The sequence below is a fragment of the Corythoichthys intestinalis genome, chromosome 7 (genome assembly GCF_030265065.1).
Source record: "Corythoichthys intestinalis isolate RoL2023-P3 chromosome 7, ASM3026506v1, whole genome shotgun sequence".
NCBI classification, from domain to species: Eukaryota; Metazoa; Chordata; class Actinopteri; order Syngnathiformes; family Syngnathidae; genus Corythoichthys; species Corythoichthys intestinalis.
The window spans coordinates 46101525-46118401 of NC_080401.1; the positions used below are offsets into that span (position 1 = coordinate 46101525).

At 38.3% G+C, this 16877-nt stretch overlaps 1 protein-coding gene across 2 annotated transcripts in view; it reads left to right on the forward strand.

The window, feature by feature from the left end:
* Positions 1-7546: 7546 nt before the first annotated feature.
* tle5 (TLE family member 5, transcriptional modulator) overlaps positions 7547-16877 on the forward strand; it is a 102452-nt gene continuing 93121 nt past the window's right edge. For both annotated transcript variants that reach the window (XM_057840499.1, XM_057840498.1), the window contains exon 1: positions 7547-8266. In XM_057840499.1, the coding sequence (XP_057696482.1) occupies positions 8240-8266 (27 nt within the window). In that variant the 5' untranslated portion in view covers positions 7547-8239. The remainder of the gene's footprint in view (positions 8267-16877) is intronic.

A 16877-nucleotide genomic window follows, 5' to 3' on the forward strand; every position in this document is an offset into this window, starting at 1 on the left:
CTCTGTGATAGTCCCAGGGTTCTGTTTAAAGTGCAGAGAGCATTATGAAAACCAAGGAACACACCAGGCAGGTCCGAGATACTGTTGTGGAGAAGTTTAAAGCCGGATTTGGATACAAAAAGATTTCCCAAGCTTTAAACATCTCAAGGAGCACAGTGCAAGCCATCATATTGAAATGGAAGGAGCATCAGACCACTGCAAATCTACCAAGACCCGGCCGTCCTTACAAACTTTCTTCTCAAACAAGGAGAAAACTGATCAGAGATGCAGCCAAGAGGCCCATGATCACTCTGGATGAACTGCAGAGATCTACAGCTGAGGTGGGAGAGTCTGTCCATAAGACAACAATCAGTCGTACACTGCACAAATCTGGCCTTTATGGAAGAGTGGCAAGAAGAAAGCCATTTCTCAGAGATATCCATAAAAAGTCTCGTTTAAAGTTTGCCACAAGCCACCTGGGAGACACACCAAACATGTGGAAGAAGGTGCTCTGGTCAGATGAAACCAAAATTGAACTTTTTGGCCACAATGCAAAACGATATGTTTGGCGTAAAAGCAACACAGCTCATCACCCTGAACACACCATCCCCACTGTCAAACATGGTGGTGGCAGCATCATGGTTTGGGCCTGCTTTTCTTCAGCAGGGACAGGAAAGATGGTTAAAATTGACGGGAAGATGGATGCAGCCAAATTCAGGAACATTCTGGAAGAAAACCTTTTGGTAGCTGCACAAGACCTGAGACTGGGACGGAGATTTATCTTCCAACAGGACAGTGATCCAAAACATAAAGCCAAATCTACAATGGAATGGTTCAAAAATAAACGTATCCAGGTGTTAGAATGGCCAAGTCAAAGTCCAGACATGAATCCAATTGAGAATCTGTGGAAAGAGCTGAAGACTGCTGTTCACAAACACTCTCCATCCAACCTCACTGAGCTCGAGCTGTTTTGCAAGGGAGAATGGGCAAGAATGTCAGTCTCTCGATGTGCAAAACTGATAGAAACATACCCCAAGCGACTTGCAGCTGTAACTGGAGCAAAAGGTGGCGCTACAAAGTATTAACGCAAGGGGGTCGAATAATATTGCACGCCCCACTTTTCAGTTTTTTATTTGTTAAAAAAGTTTAAATTATCCAATAAATTTTGTTCCACTTCACGATTGTGTCCCACTTGTTGTTGATTCTTGACAAAAAATTAAAATTTTATATCTTTATGTTTGAAGCCTGAAATGTGGTGAAAGGTTGCAAGGTTCAAGGGGGCCGAATACTTTTGCAAGGCACTGTAGCAACTGGACGCTGTTTGTAGCAGCTAACGGCCGCAGTCAGATATTATTGTTTTTTTTTACCTAGCGGCAGGGGTGAAAGTGGGCCAGAACGGTCAGGAACGCAGTTCCAGTATAAGATTCAGCGCAGGAACGCAGTTCCGGTATAAGATTCAGGGCCTGAATGCTGGTCCGGTATACTCTGCTTTGATTTGGAAAAATATGATTGCAACTGTCAAAACGGTATGTAAAAAAAAAAAAATGCTAAGCTGCCACAAATGCATTTCATTTCCAAGAAGAAAACTATTTACCTACTAACATCAGATTTAAATACAAAAGTGTTAACAACAAGCATAATAAAGTGCTTCTGTAGCATAATCCGTTTCCACCAATATTTATTATTTATTTTATTCTACGGACGGCATGGAGGTTTCCCCAGCTGCTGCAGTCATTTGAGTGTGACGATGATGAGTCACGTCAATTTGCGAATGCAAGCAGCAAAGCAAAATGCCTGGACTCATTTATCTGTTCAATTGCCTGACATACTGACAAGTGGTCAACAGAGATAGTTAGCTCTGATTGGTTCAAATGTGCATGTTTTCTGGAACAGCAAAAAAAAAAAAGTTTGTTGAATTGATGCAACAAAAAAAGGGCAATGCAACAGAAAATGGATCAAATCTTTAAGAGCTAGGAAAAAGTTGAGGAGACTTATTTATCATATTTAGTTTTATTTGCTCTGATGGGGAGGTTCAGAACATCTTAGCTGTCAATGTGCACTTTGGACTTATATTTGTTCATTTATGTTAGGCTACTTATTCATTTCCTTATGATTTAAAGTCTATGCGCGATCTTCAAAATATATTCCATTTCACTCTGCATAATATAAGTCATTTGTACTTATTTTTCTGAATGTACAGTATAGCACTTATATCTTTATTATTTGAAAACAAAAAAAAGAAATCAAAAGTAAATGTTTACATTAATTTCAATTTTAATATACATCCTATGTTCTTAAGTAGTTAAAATTGAGATTTGGCATTTAGTATGTGAGGAAATGTGGGGGAAAATAAAAATTAGGAGATGGAAGTTGGGGTTATTGCTGTTTTTGTTAACTTTTATTTTGCAAATCATTGAAAAAATACCATTTTGAATGAAAATCAGTTTTGTATGTGTTATAGAAATAACTGTGCCAAAACTGTTTTCTTTGCATTTCAGTAGTTTTAGGAGGTTTGGATTCATTATCTTATCACTTTTCATCCTTCACAGCCACTGGAAACAAAAATGGTTTTTAATCCACCTGCAGGCATAAGCGGATTTTAAGGGGGGGCAGGCCCCCCTCTGGAGGCTGAAAAGTGTCATTGCATGTAATTGACTTTCCTATATATATATATATATATATATATATATATATATATATATATATATATATATATATATATATATATATATATATATATATATATATATATATATATATATATATATATATATATATATATATATAAGTTGTAAAGCAATAAAACTGCAACAAAAATGAATGAAATGAATATATAATTTTATGATGGGTCAAAATTATTTTTCAAACAGGTAATGTGACTAGCAACTTAGACGGTCATTTGCTTTGCATATAATTTGCACACACACACACACACACAAAAATGGGGCAATTTTATTTTTCAAATGATTTTTTTCTTTGATTGAAAATATTTCTTTTTTTTTTTTGATTAAAGCAAATTTTGGGGGGGATTGAATGACTCAGACACAAATGTCCTACCCCTTTTTCAATGTAAAATTAAGTGTTCAAATGTTTAAATGTTAAACAAATACAGTACTTATGTACAGTATGTTGAATGTATATATCAGTCGTGTGTCTTATCTTTCCATTCCAACAATAATTTATAGAAAAATATGGCATATTGTAGGGTGACCATATTTTGATTTCCAAAAAAGAGGACACTCAGCCCGGCCTCAAGATACTTGACTTTTACTCGAAGTTCACTGCCTATATCACTTTCATATATTTAAAGTGTGCCCCCTCACTCTGGATGGAAAAATGCAGTTTGAAAAGTAAATAAATAAATAATGACTTTAAAAAAATACATATATATATATATATATATACCGATTTACCGGTCGATCTACGTTCCTACCCTCACCTATGGTCACGAGCTGTGGGTTGTGACCGAAAGAACAAGATCCCGGATACAAGCGGCCGAAATGAGTTTCCTCCGCAGGGTGTCCGGGCTCTCCCATAGAGATCGGGTGAGAAGCTCGGTCATCTTGGAGGGGCTTGGTGTCGAGCCGCTACTCCTCCACGTTGAGAGGAGCCAGTTGAGGTGGCTCGGGCATCTGGTTCGGATGCCTCCTGGACGCCTCCCTGGAGAGGTGTTCCAGGCATGTCCCACTGGCGGGAGGCCTCGGGGTCGACCCAGGACACGCTGGACAGACTATGTCGCTTGGCTGGCCTGGGAACGCCTTGGAATCCCGCCGAAGGAGCTGGCTGAAGTGGCTGGGGAGAGGGAAGTCTGGGCTTCCCTTCTAAAGCTGCTGCCCCCGTGACCCGACCCCGGAATAAGCGGAAGATAATGGATGGATGGATGGATATATATATATATATATATATATATATATATATATATATTTGGGCTGTCAAACGATTAAAATTTTTAATCAAGTTAATTACAGCTTAAAAATTAATTAAGCGTAATTAATCGCAATTGAAACCATCTATAAACTATGCCATATTTTTCTGTAAATTATATATATATTCTGTAAAATAAATTGTTGGAATGGAAAGATAAGACACAAGATGGATATATACATTCAACATACGGTACATAAGGACTGTAGTGGGCATTTCACTCCACTGTCATTTAAATCTGTCTATGCTGTCCTCAGTCCGAAGCGTCTACTTTTTCCAAAGCTAGACAGCTAGTGAACGACGCCTTAATAATCAGACTTCTTCCTTTTTCATCTGATTTATTAATAAAATGGCCTCAAACTATTGTCCTCTTTAGACTGTCGTAAAACTACAAAAAAAAAAGTACACAAGCATTGCATTAGCAACAACGTTAGCTTAGCACGCTATACAGGTTCACTAACATAAACAAAAAGCGTCTCATACAAAAAACATTTCGCTTACTAACATAATATGTACATTCTTTACAACAACCGTACTTACGGACAACTCTTGTCCAAGGATCATATAAGCACAACATTACAACGTAGGTGTCAGCCCGAGACGTCTTGCAGCCATATTGAACTGGCATGAAAACAATAAACCATGTCGCAAAGCGACCACAAGAGTTCGCTGTTAGACAGCACAAAAAGCCTTGCTGTAAAACTTATGAAAAGGCAGAATACTGTCTGAGCGGGACATGTGCGTTAATTGCGTCAAATATTTTAACGTGATTAATAAAAAAAATTAATTACCGTGCGTTAACGCGATAATTTTGACAGCCCTAATATATATATATATATATATATATATGTGGCGGAAAACACAGACAAGACTAAAAAAGCAGTTTCTGCTCTTGCACCCCTCTTGAAAAGAAACTGCTGTATTTTAAGCCAAAAGAACTGTTGTGTTTGATAGAACAATGTCTATATGCTGCCATAGCACATTTATGGCGCACTAAGCCTCCAAACTATTTTTAATTTGTCCGTTTTACCCTGAAAACCCCCTTTTACAGACATCGCACAACCGCTTGTTTCAACCTAGCCATGAAAAGAAGGTAAGTACTTATATTTCTTCTTCAAAATGTCTGTCATTTTTAGCTTTGAATCATTAATTGGTGTCTAGGTTTTAGTTAAAAAAAAAAAAAAAAAACGACTTTAAAAAAATTATTCACTCGCATATTTCAAACTTTTAAACGAATTACGTCACAATGAAAAATTTGGCGTCTGTAAAAAAGTCACGGATATCTACCTCATAACTATCACTTAATTGTTTTTTTTTTTTTTACTGTCGCATTTTCCCCGATATGTTAGATGATAAATAATTGATCCTAACAAAAAAATTTTGAAAAATAACGTTTAGAAGGGTAACTATATGAAAAAGAAAATCTCAACCACTCCTTGTTGTCTGCGATTTCTGCATCGCGGCCCTTGTTATAATACCATGTTTCACCCATAAAATCCTAATAAAATCCAGCTGTGGCCATTCACAGCTGTGTCTTGACACTCGGTGATACATGCTACATGGAGTTTTTGGATCGAAACAAAGTAAATAAGTGATAATATCTTGTTAAAATTGTGGCGTCTTTAATTCTGCTCTCGCGTGCTCTCGCCTCCAATTAGGGTTTTGCTGTTTAAAAAAAAAAATTTTTTTTAAATGCCTTCCTGTTCAAAATTTTTGTTCCCCCAGAGAATTGAGATTTTAAGCTTTCCAAAGATGTATCACACATGCATTTCGGACAATTTTGAAAATTGGCCAAATTGAGGGTCTCAGAGCGGAACTGTTTTCCGCCATATATATATATACGTATAATATATATACGTATAATATATAATGCAGACCCATAGAAATGTAATCCAGTCAATACACATAAACACAGTAGGCTATGTGCCAACTAAACATTTTTATAAATTACCATCAAGACAATTGTCCTTGACAAATTGTTATTCCCATTCAATTGATATTCTCATTCAATGTTCTAGATTGCACACAAACAAAAACCGAAATAAACTGACAGACTATTCAACCAGCATGTTTCCAAACATAGCAGTTAAAAACTACGTTTCCCATAATGCCTAGCGCGGTTTAGCTTACTGATAGCTAGCTGAGGCAAAAATCAAACTTTGCGATAAAGGTTTACAATCATCATCAGCGCAACGATGTGACACCAAACGGGATTTTACAGTCAAAGCTCCGACAGAAGTCAACAGTTGCCATTATATACGTATTTATTAGGGCTGTCAAAATTATCGCGTTAACGCGCGGTAATTAATTTTTAAAATTAATCACCTTAAAATATTTGACGCAATTAATGCACATGTCCCGCTTAGACAGTATTCTGCCTTTTGGTAAGTTTTACAGCAAGGCTTTTTGTGCTGTCTAACAGCGAACTCTTGTGGTCGCTTTGCGACATGGTTTATTGTTTTCTGTTTTCAGTTCAATATGGCTGCACGACGTCTCGGGCTGACGCCTACGTTGTAATGTTGTGCTTATATGATCCTTGGACAAGATTTGTCCGTAAGTTTGGTTGTTGTAAAGAATGTACATATTATGTTAGTAAGCGAAATGTTATATTTTTTGTATGAGACGCTTTTTGTGTATGTGTAGTGAACCTGTATAGCATGCTAAGCTAACGTTGTACTTTTTTTTTGTAGTTTTACAACGGTCTAAAGAGGACAATGGTTTGAGGCCATTTTATTAATAAATCAGATGAAAAAGGAAGAAGTCTGTTAAGGCGTCTTGCTTTGGAAAAAGTAGACGCCTCGGAGTGAGGACAGCATAGACGGATTTAAATGACAGTAGAGTGAAATGCCCACTACAGTCCTTATGTACCGTGTGTTGAATGTATATATCCATCTTGTGTCTTATCTTTCCATTTCAACAATTTATTTTACAGAATATATATATAATTTACAGAAAAATATGGCATATTTTATAGATGGTTTGAATTGCGATTAATTGCGATTAATTACGATTAATTAATTTTTAAGCTGTAATTAACTCGATTAAAAATTTTAATCGTTTGACAGCCCTAGTATTTATCTAAAAAAAACTTCAGGCGTTGTGGCCAAATCGTCAACCCAGTAGATGGCGGTAATGCCTCATGAAAGGGGTAAACTGCCAACAAAAACAAGAAGAACTACTACTTCCCTCCCTTCTACTAGGAGCCATGTCATCGCAGGCAGGTGCTGCCACCCAGCGGCCAGAGGGATTCTCTTCAAATTGGTCCCGTGAAAAATCATAAAAAACGGACATTTTCATGAATTTATAAAACCCGCCCGGACCACGAGGATACTACGTGAAAGTAGGACTTGTCCGGGAAAAAGAGGACGTTTGGTCACCCTAGCATATTGGCATATTTTAGAGATGGTTTGAACTGTGATTAATTACGATTAATTCATTTTTAAGCTGTGATTAACTCGATGAAAATTTTTAAATCGTTTGACAGCCCTAATTTATTTATTACATTATTACTATTATTTTTACTGGACTGCATTACAGCCACTAAGTGGCGCCATCGGCTCAGACAGGCGCAAAAGCGTCTTGCTGATGTAGAGCTTTGCTATATAGAGCTGTTCTTCACCCTCTTCCGGGGCCATCTAGTCAGTGTATTTCTATGAGGGGCGTGCTGCCAGCCTGCACAACACACCAGCTCATCACCGTCGGTAGAAGACACAGACAAGCAAGACTTGACTTCACGTCCACAACAAGGAGAACTAGACGACTTTTAGAAAAACATTTTTTTTTTTAACCGAGAAAGTTTCTATCTGGTTGCACTGACAGTCGCTGCTGTATTTTGTGGCATATTTTCCTCTCGCGAGTTGGGACGTAAAAACGGGATTGAACTAACGAGCAGACATTTTGTCTTTTTGTTTTGTTTTTTTTCTTAGATTTTGCACACAGCAAACTTGCCCAACTTGGTTTTATTGTTAGCTCGTACGTTTTTTTTTAAGTAACAGAGCGAGTGCAAAACGTCATTCCAAATGTCTTCCCGAGCGATGAATAATTTTTGAGTGACAGCTTTTTTAGGAGGGGGGTTCGGCTAGCTTAGCTTTGAGGCTTGCTTGGGTTGCTCCAATAATGACTTCAAGAGCAAAGCAAAGTCAAAATTGAGATTTTTGTCTTGGAAGTAGAGTGTGTGGGGGTGTTTTTGTTTTCGGGGGGTGGTTTTGTCTCGCTGACTAGCTAGGAGTGAGACGCTGGACAGCTCCACTTGAAAGCTTTTTGGGGGGGCACAAAGGAAAAATATCAACAAGGATTTTTCTTCTCGAGAAGGAAAAGACATCAACAAGGGACTGACATGATGTTTCCACAATCAAGACACTCAGTAAGTATTTTTTTTAATTATTTGCACGTCTCCTTTTAAATATGTGCGAGATTTGCTTTTTGGCTTTCTCAACAATGCTCAATATTGTTTTGAAAATAGTCCAAAAATCTTAAGAAAAATATCCAAACATTGCATTTACCAAGTGTAGATTTAAAAAAAAAAAAAAAAAAAAAGCATTTTTATTGGATGTATTTTAGAATTGGAGATCCGAAATCTTGCGTCGCCATGGTAACAGCGACTAAGCCCTTAGCGTTCAATCTAACGTTGGCCAGTTAATTGGAAGTGGGATGATACTTTTTTTTTTTTTTTTAATCTTCTGTAATAAATTTGAAATTGGGCAGTAATTTGGTTAAGTTAACACACATCTGCTTTGCAGTACAGAGGTAAAATCTTATCCGAGCTTTCTTGTGCTGTCTCATACTGCTGTTTACTTTTTCATTCCAGATGCACCCATGTTACCCTCATTTAAAGATTCTGAATTGTTTTTAATTGTTTGGCTGTAAATGCCCAGGGATCAGTAGTGCCTCCAGAAATTTTTCATAGGGGTGGCCAGATGGGGCCAAATAAAATCTTGGGGTGGCACACCAAAACTAAAAGCCATAATTTCTGGTTTTCATTATATTATTGCAGTTAAAAGGCCAGGGGAAAACTATCAGAAAGACTTAAAGACACGCCTACTGATATACTTTGGTGTATTGTGTAATATTTGATGTTACTAATGATTTAATGCTCATAGTCCATAACTGTCCAGTCAACATTTTGAGTTCCACAACAATTCTTTTTTATTGTGTTATGTATATATTAGGCATAAGGTGTACATTTAACAAAACAAGATAAATGCATTCATTCGGGATGAAATGCGTAACTGATGCTACAACAATGTAACGATATACTGGCAAGCGGGGTGGCCAACCCTGGCCACCTCCTGGTGGCGCCACTGCCAGCAATTGGCTAGTAACCAGTCCAAGGTGTACCACATGTCCGACCCTGAAATCAGGCTACAGCTCACCTGTGAACAAAATGGATGGATAATTCTCATTTGGTTAACACCGTATAGAATGAATGCACTTCCATAAACCACAAGGCTTGGTCTTTTCTTGCTTTTATGGGAAGACACTCATCTTAATATTGTGAAAGTACAAAAGAAAAATACACATATTCAATACTCAATATACAAAAAAACTGCAAAATACACTTATATACACAACTATTAAATGTATAGCATTGCACACTAGCTTGAGCTAAGAAAGCATTGGCTGGCTTCTATAACACAACTTATGGAGTTCTGTACATATGACCCTTCACCACAGAAGTAAACATATTTTTCACATCCATAGGTTAGAGTAAACATAAAATACTTGCATATATTTCCGAGGCGGAAACGAAACAGAAAGCATTCACGACTGTCAATGCTACCGCTAGACACCGCAATGTGTAAGTGATTGACCCTAACTACTGTAACAAAAAATAGATGCAGTGAATTATTCTGACCAGCAGGTGGGAGCAATGCTCCGCAAATGGTCAGCTGATTTCCCATACAAGTGTGTAAACTGTAAAGCCAGAACAGTACATATTATCGGTCCTATTATAAATGTTATTGGAATTATCGGGATGACGTCATAATTCCTATTATCAGACCGATAATTATCGGACCAATAATTATCATGCACCAGTACAAATTATTATAACTCAAACTAACATTTATCTTTTAAGAATGACTTGTCTAAAAGATCATGGATCCCTTTAACAGCGGCCTCTCCTAAAACTTGTCGGCAAATATCAGTGGTCGCAAGTCCAATCGTGAAAGGTTTCTTAGCTCTAACAATACGGTTCGCCTTGAGGTATGATGCTTTCAGTGCATTCACTTTTTTTGCCTGATTTGCTAGCTTTTAGCCACATATTATGCAGAATGGACATGGTTGTAGGCTCCTCTTCTGGCTCAGCAGGTGGCATTTTCCCCGTAAAAAAGCTGTCTAAAGACATCGCCGCCCGCAGCACACGCCAACAGCCGCTAAAGTTACTGTTTACATTGACTGATGCTGGGCTGCTACAGGTGTGCAAACACCCTAGTAATTGCGGCCAACCACTAGATGGCGACCTATACAAATCTGCTCCGATTAGTGTATAGAGTAGACAAGGATTTTGATGTGTCAAGAGGCACAGGCCAGATTGCAGTCGTAAATAAATTATTATTTCTCTGTGGCCCGGTAGCAAATGCGCCACAGACCGGTACCGGCCCGGTGGTTGGGGACCAGTGGGCTAAAGCATGAACTTCAATTGCCACAACACAAATGCAAATGGCTTGCAAGACGAATGCCACCTTAGGCTTACACTCCAGAAATGTGCCAGTTTAGTCTGAATACCTAATGGGGAAAATAAGTCCCATGTGCAAAAAAAAAAATTGTCTTCAATGGTGCAGACTTCTGTCGGTCTGTCGTTTGTGTAATCCAAAAGGTCGCACAAATCACATGTGAGTTACACTTGCAATACTGTACATTAGATACAAAACAACAGAACGTTAAATACAACTGAGTGGCCAAAAGTCAGTTGCAACAATTAGCAAAAAGGATTAAGTAGCTTCAACATAGTTATAATAACTTGGCATTTTTATTTCTTCAAAGGCAAACTTTTGTAGAGATGGCGCGGCTAGCGTTGGGAAGAACATCTGTACATCTTCATTGGTCAAAGGATGGTGCAACTCGACTGGTTAAAAAAAAAAAAAAAAAAAAGAAAGAAAAAAAAAAAAAACTTCAATCAGGTCAGGCCAGGTGAGAATGACGATTCTGTTTTGGCCATTCAACCGAAGGCAGTGATGTGGATTCCAAGTGGGCATGTTTAGTTCAGCGTCATGGTCTCAAGTCGCCAAAACTTGGCGGTGGAAATGGTCCCAATGTTGTACTATCCTACCAGACCTGCACTGGATCTTACTATAACTGACCAGTGTTGTGATTGGATGGTTCACTATCAATACCACTAAAAATTCATTTGTCAAAGGGCCTGGATTATTGCCATTTTTAACGTCAAATTAAAAAACTAACTGCAGGAGCGTGTGGAGAACCTTTGGTGGTGAGGTACAATAATGGTCTACAGCACAGGTGTCAAACCGAGTCCAGAAAGGGCCAAGTAGTTGCAGGTTTGCTTTCCAATCAATGAAGAGGGCACCTTTTCACCAATCAGATCTTTTACATGTATAATCAGTTAAACTTTGTCAGGTGCTGCTTGTTTCAGTAGGAAGTTCATTGGTTAAACTCTCTGCAAGGTATCGGTTGGAACAAAATCCAGCACCCACTTGGCCCTTTCTGGAATCGGTTTGACACCTGTGGTCTACAGCCTAATATTGAATGGAATAAGATAGAGCAGGGTTCACTAAATCCGGACCTCGGTGCCGCTTTTCCTGTAGTGTTTTCCACGTCTCTCTCCCCTAACGTACCTGAATCAAATGACGCAAGCTCTCCAGAAGCCTGATAATGATCCTGATTATTTTGATTCAGGTGTGTTGGAGGAGGGAGACATGGAAAACACGACAGGAAAAGTGGCACCGAGGTCCGGATTTAGTGAACCCTGAGATAGAGTAATTAACTCATTCCCTCCCAGCCATTTTCACCGGAGCAAGGCCCTCTGCTCCTGGCCGTTTTACTGGATTTTGACTGATTTTGCAAGGCCCACAGAAAATTCTGTTCTATTGCTATATGAACATAGAACCAACCAAAAGAAAGATTAGACTCTCTTCTTTCAGCAGAAAAAAAGTAAGTTCATATCTTTTTCAATTCTACATAAATCAACATTAGAAAATAGCTTAGTTTGAGCAATTTACCAATTTCTGATGAAAAAACGGAGAACTTGAGCTTTTTGTGAAAGCATACATTTCAAACATAACTTTGACTTATACACAGCTATTTATTGCTTTAGTTACATCCCAAACATCTGAATAATGTTTTCGTTTTACAAAATAAGATAAACAACAAGACAAATAGAGCTTTTGATAGCAAAGTAGCAATTTATTTACACATAACTAACTGAGAGATGACACTGTTCTGACCGCGACAGCCAGTTAAATTTTTCCCTCATCGCCGACTGTCTCAAAAATATGAATTTTTTTGAGTCTCTGTGGACTCTGCTCGCGAGTAACACGGACTCAAAGGCATCGTCCGCTGCACTAGTGGTCCAGGTCGTTCTGCTCGGTCGTCCAGCGCCTGGCATCCCGGCCATCCTACTGGTTGTTCTGCTCGGTCGTCCGCCACCTGGCATCCATTCGGTCGTCTTCCGGCGCCCGGCCGTGCGGCTTGGCCGTTCGTTGCCGTTGAATCGGGTTACTGGTCTTACCAAATGCGCTACTGCCCTCCAATGGCCAGTTTTATTGCTTTAAAATGGATTTTCTGCTTTTTGCTTTGGAGCTAAATTGAATCAGAACCCAGACATGTCTTTTTTGAAAAAAAATAATAATAAAATAAACGTAAAAGACGTCTTTGGGACACTGAAACAATTAAAAATACAACGTATTTATTAGAGGTGTGCAAAATTTCCGATTCTTAGATTATTCGCGATTCGGCCGTGGAAGATTCGAGAACGATTCACAAACATCCAAATTCCGATTATTGAAATATGCCAAGTAAAGCGGAAGTACAAAACACTCAGCGCGCCGCGCGGTCTTCGGGACAATGAGTTTCGGAGCGAGAGTAGCTAAACATCATGCTTCTCATTACCCGGCCCCTCAGGTAATGCTAATGCTCAACTCACGGCTCTAGCTCAACTCATGCCACGAGATAAAAAAACACAACAACATACCTGACTGCTGCCGAAAAGCTGCTACAAAGTACATCCACATAATGTTACGGTAGATATCATTTATATAGGACTAAATGCAATATAGATTTTGTAGCATTAGCAGCACATCTACAAAAAGCTAGATGCGGGCGTTCGTAAACGGCCGCCATCTTAAAGCAGTAGACTTCCCTGCAAGGCTGTTGTAGCAAACCTTCCAAGCAAACCTAATTAACTTTTTATCTAAAATACTTCTAAATCGGTAAAATATTGACTTGAATCTATCTTTAAAATAGTTTTAAAACTCACGTGTCGAAAGTAGACAAAAGGGAAATTATGGAATAACGGGAGCAATTTTAACAACTTTAACGGTTGATTCAGAACATTAAATTAATTGAATGTAGTTTAAAGCTGCTGATACAGAATGGGGACTGGAGATTTATATTTACTGTTATTTTTGGATAATTTTTTTACTGCTATATGTTAACTTGATACTGAAATAGTTGTTTGGTTTAGCCTGAGAGTATTTTTTGAACAATTTTGGAACTAATGTACAAAACATTTAAAAAAAAAAAAAAAAAAAAAAAAGGAGGGGGGGTGCATCAATAATCGTTTTTTAATCGAATCGGAGCCTCTGAATCGTAATCGAATCGTTAGGTGCCCAAAGATTCCCAGCTCTAGTATTTGTACGTTTTGGGGAGCCAATGAGTTAAAATGAATGCTAATTAAAATTTTTAGCTGTATTACGAAGCATCCAAAATTGTTTCCCATTGTATTGGTGAACAGTTTCATCCTTACATTAATTAGTAAAAAGGCGTATTTACTAAAGGTCAAGCTAAATGTCACCTACTTGACTGGAATTTTTCAGTCACGGGATTAAAAATGAGTGCGAGGAATGAAGTCTATTCTAATCTGTCATTGGCTCTCAACGCACCTGTTAGTGCTTGTGCGTTGTGCTGCCACCTCTCTTGTCACACATATTTGTAGATGAGCTGCAAGCGTGACATTCGATTCGATTTTTGTATCATACAGGCATGCTTTGGCATCATTATGCTAGCTTTTTATAAAAATCTGGCATTTTGACCGACATTTACAGGTGAAGAAATGCTTCGAAAGTCACGTGAATGTTAAGTTGCATGAGATGGGAGTTTTACTACTCTTGACTTTAAATTAATCAGGAAGTGTCAGAGCGAATTCATTAGCTTTGTTGCACAATTATTCCTGAGTTTCAGATAGCATCTTTTTATTGAAATTATCACTCAAGATGGAAAATTTCAATCTGACAAGTCTATTCCAAAAGATGTTGTGTCATCATGGATGGAATCACTCAAGACTACAATCCTCTTCGCCCCCACCCCCCCTCAATGAATTTAGTGTAGTAATCCGCTCTAGACGCAGGTTACGGGCACAGTTCATTGGATTAATAGCAGTGGTGATGGAAAAAGCCTCTTTTGATGACTGACCCACTTGATAGCATTTGGCATATTGTTGGCTTTTTTTTCTTGATTAATCCTAATGCAGCTTCAACAAAGCTGCTTGTGGCATGCCTGTGGAGTAGAGGGGGAAAAGTGCCAAAGTTGAAGGATAGCGAGACGGAATGCGCTCGGGCTACGGGTTGAACAAATAAAGATTTTGTTTTCAGTCGCCGTCAGTGGAAGCACACGAGTTAATAGGGGGTGGGGGAGTGTTTTTTTTTTTTTTTAATCCAACATTTTGACATGCATTTTAAAGCTGTCATTGCAATACACTGTAATATTTTTGTGCAAGGTTATCATTAAGAGTGTGAATGACCAATTACATAACTACAGTAGATAATGCAATAAAAGCGCGACCCGGCGCGCTTCTGTCCTGCCTGTCTCATACACAAATTTATTTTCCAGTCTTTTGAAAAAGATTAAATCTGTTACAGGCAGCAGCCAGTATAATGTGCGGGCGTCCGTTAACTCATTCGCTCCCAGCCATTTTCACCAGAGCAAGGCCCTTCGCTCCTGGCCGTTTTTCTGGATTTTGACTGATTTTGCAAGGCCCACAGAAAATTCTGTTCTATTGCTATATAAACATTGAACTAGAGATGTCGGATCACGTCATTTTCAAAGTATTGGAATCGGCAAAAAAATATCGGCCATGCCTTTTTTAAAAAAAAAAAATATATATATATATATTAATTAAATCGTTTTCTAATTTTATTTAATGTTGCAGACATAATATGTTACACTCATCCAGAGTCTTAGGTTTAGGCTTAAGATAGGGTTATCAAATGTATCCCGATAACGGCGGTAAATAATTAAAAAAAAAAAAGTATCACGTTAAAATATTTAACGCAATTAATGCATGCGCTGCACGATCCACTCAAGCATTGTCGCGCTCAATCTGAAATGACGCCGTTTTACCAATATAGAGAAATAAAAGGCAGCGTAAAATGAGTAGAGTGAATTATGGCAGCCTTTAAGCCTTTTTTTAATTGGCTAAAGCCTTGCAATCCCTCTTCCCACGACTAGAAATATCATGGGAAGCAATTGGGGGAAGCAAGGTAGCAATTGATCTTTTTCTTAACACCTTATGTTATTTCCCAACGCAGAGAAGATATATCAATTGGAAGAGCTACGCACAGTCATAGTTCCACTTCCCATCATGCATTTGGGTAGGGCTACAGTATCATTTACTGAAAGCTCAACAAATACACTAGATGGCAATATTTAGTCACAATATACAAAGTCACAAGTCTTTCTATCCGTGGATCCCTCTCACAGAAAGAATGTTAATAATGTTAAATGCCATCTTGAGGATTTATTGTCATAATAAACAAATACAGTACTTATGTATGTTGAATGTATATATTCTTCCGAGTTGTATTCATTTTTTTCTTAATGCGTTGCCAAAATGTATATGATTGGGAAAAATTATCGGGAATGATTGGAATTGAATCGGGAGCAAAAAAAGCAATCGGATCGGGAAATATCGGGATCGGCAGATACTCAAACTAAAACAATCGGGATCGGATCGGGAGCAAAAAAACATGATCGGAACAACCCTACACTGAACCCACCAAAAGAAAGATTAGACTCTCTTCTTTCAGCAGAAAAAAAAGTAAGTTCATATCTTTTTCTGTTCTTTCGAAATCAGCATCAGAAAATAGCTTAGTTTGAGCAATTTTCCAATTTCTAAAGAAAAAAAACGGAGAAAATGGGCTTTTTGTAAACGCATACATTTCAAACATAACTTTGATTTTAACAAAGCTATTTTTTGCATTAGTTACATCCCAAACATCTGAATGTTTTCCTTTTACAAAATATCATAAAGAACCAGACAAATAGAGCTTTTGATAGCAAAGTATCAATTTATTTACACGTGACTACCGAGAGATGACAATTGTCGCTGAGATGACGCCATTGTCGCTGCGTCAGCCATGTAAACTTTTCCCCCATCGTTGTTTGTCTCTCAAAGATTATTATTTTAGATCATTTTTTATTATTATTATTATTTCATTAGATCATTATTTTTGAGTCTCTGCGGGGTTTGCTCGGCAAGCCCGCTGCACTAGTTGTCCCAGTCGTTTTGCTCTGTCGTCCAGCGCCTGGCATCCCAGGCGTCCTCTCGGTACTTTTGCTCGGCCGTCCGCTGCCTGGCATCATGCCGCCAGCGCTCTGAACGTGCTGCCCGGCCGTTCACTGCTGTTGAATCGGGTTGCGGGTCTTACAAAATGTGCTACTGCCCTCCAGCGGCCAGTTTTATTGCTTTAAAATGGGTTTGGAGCCTTGTTTTTTGTTTCTCAGATCGCAAGCTATAAATGCTTCTTGTAAAAAAAAAAAAAAAAGAAAAAAAACAGAAACGCAGAAGACGTATAAATACG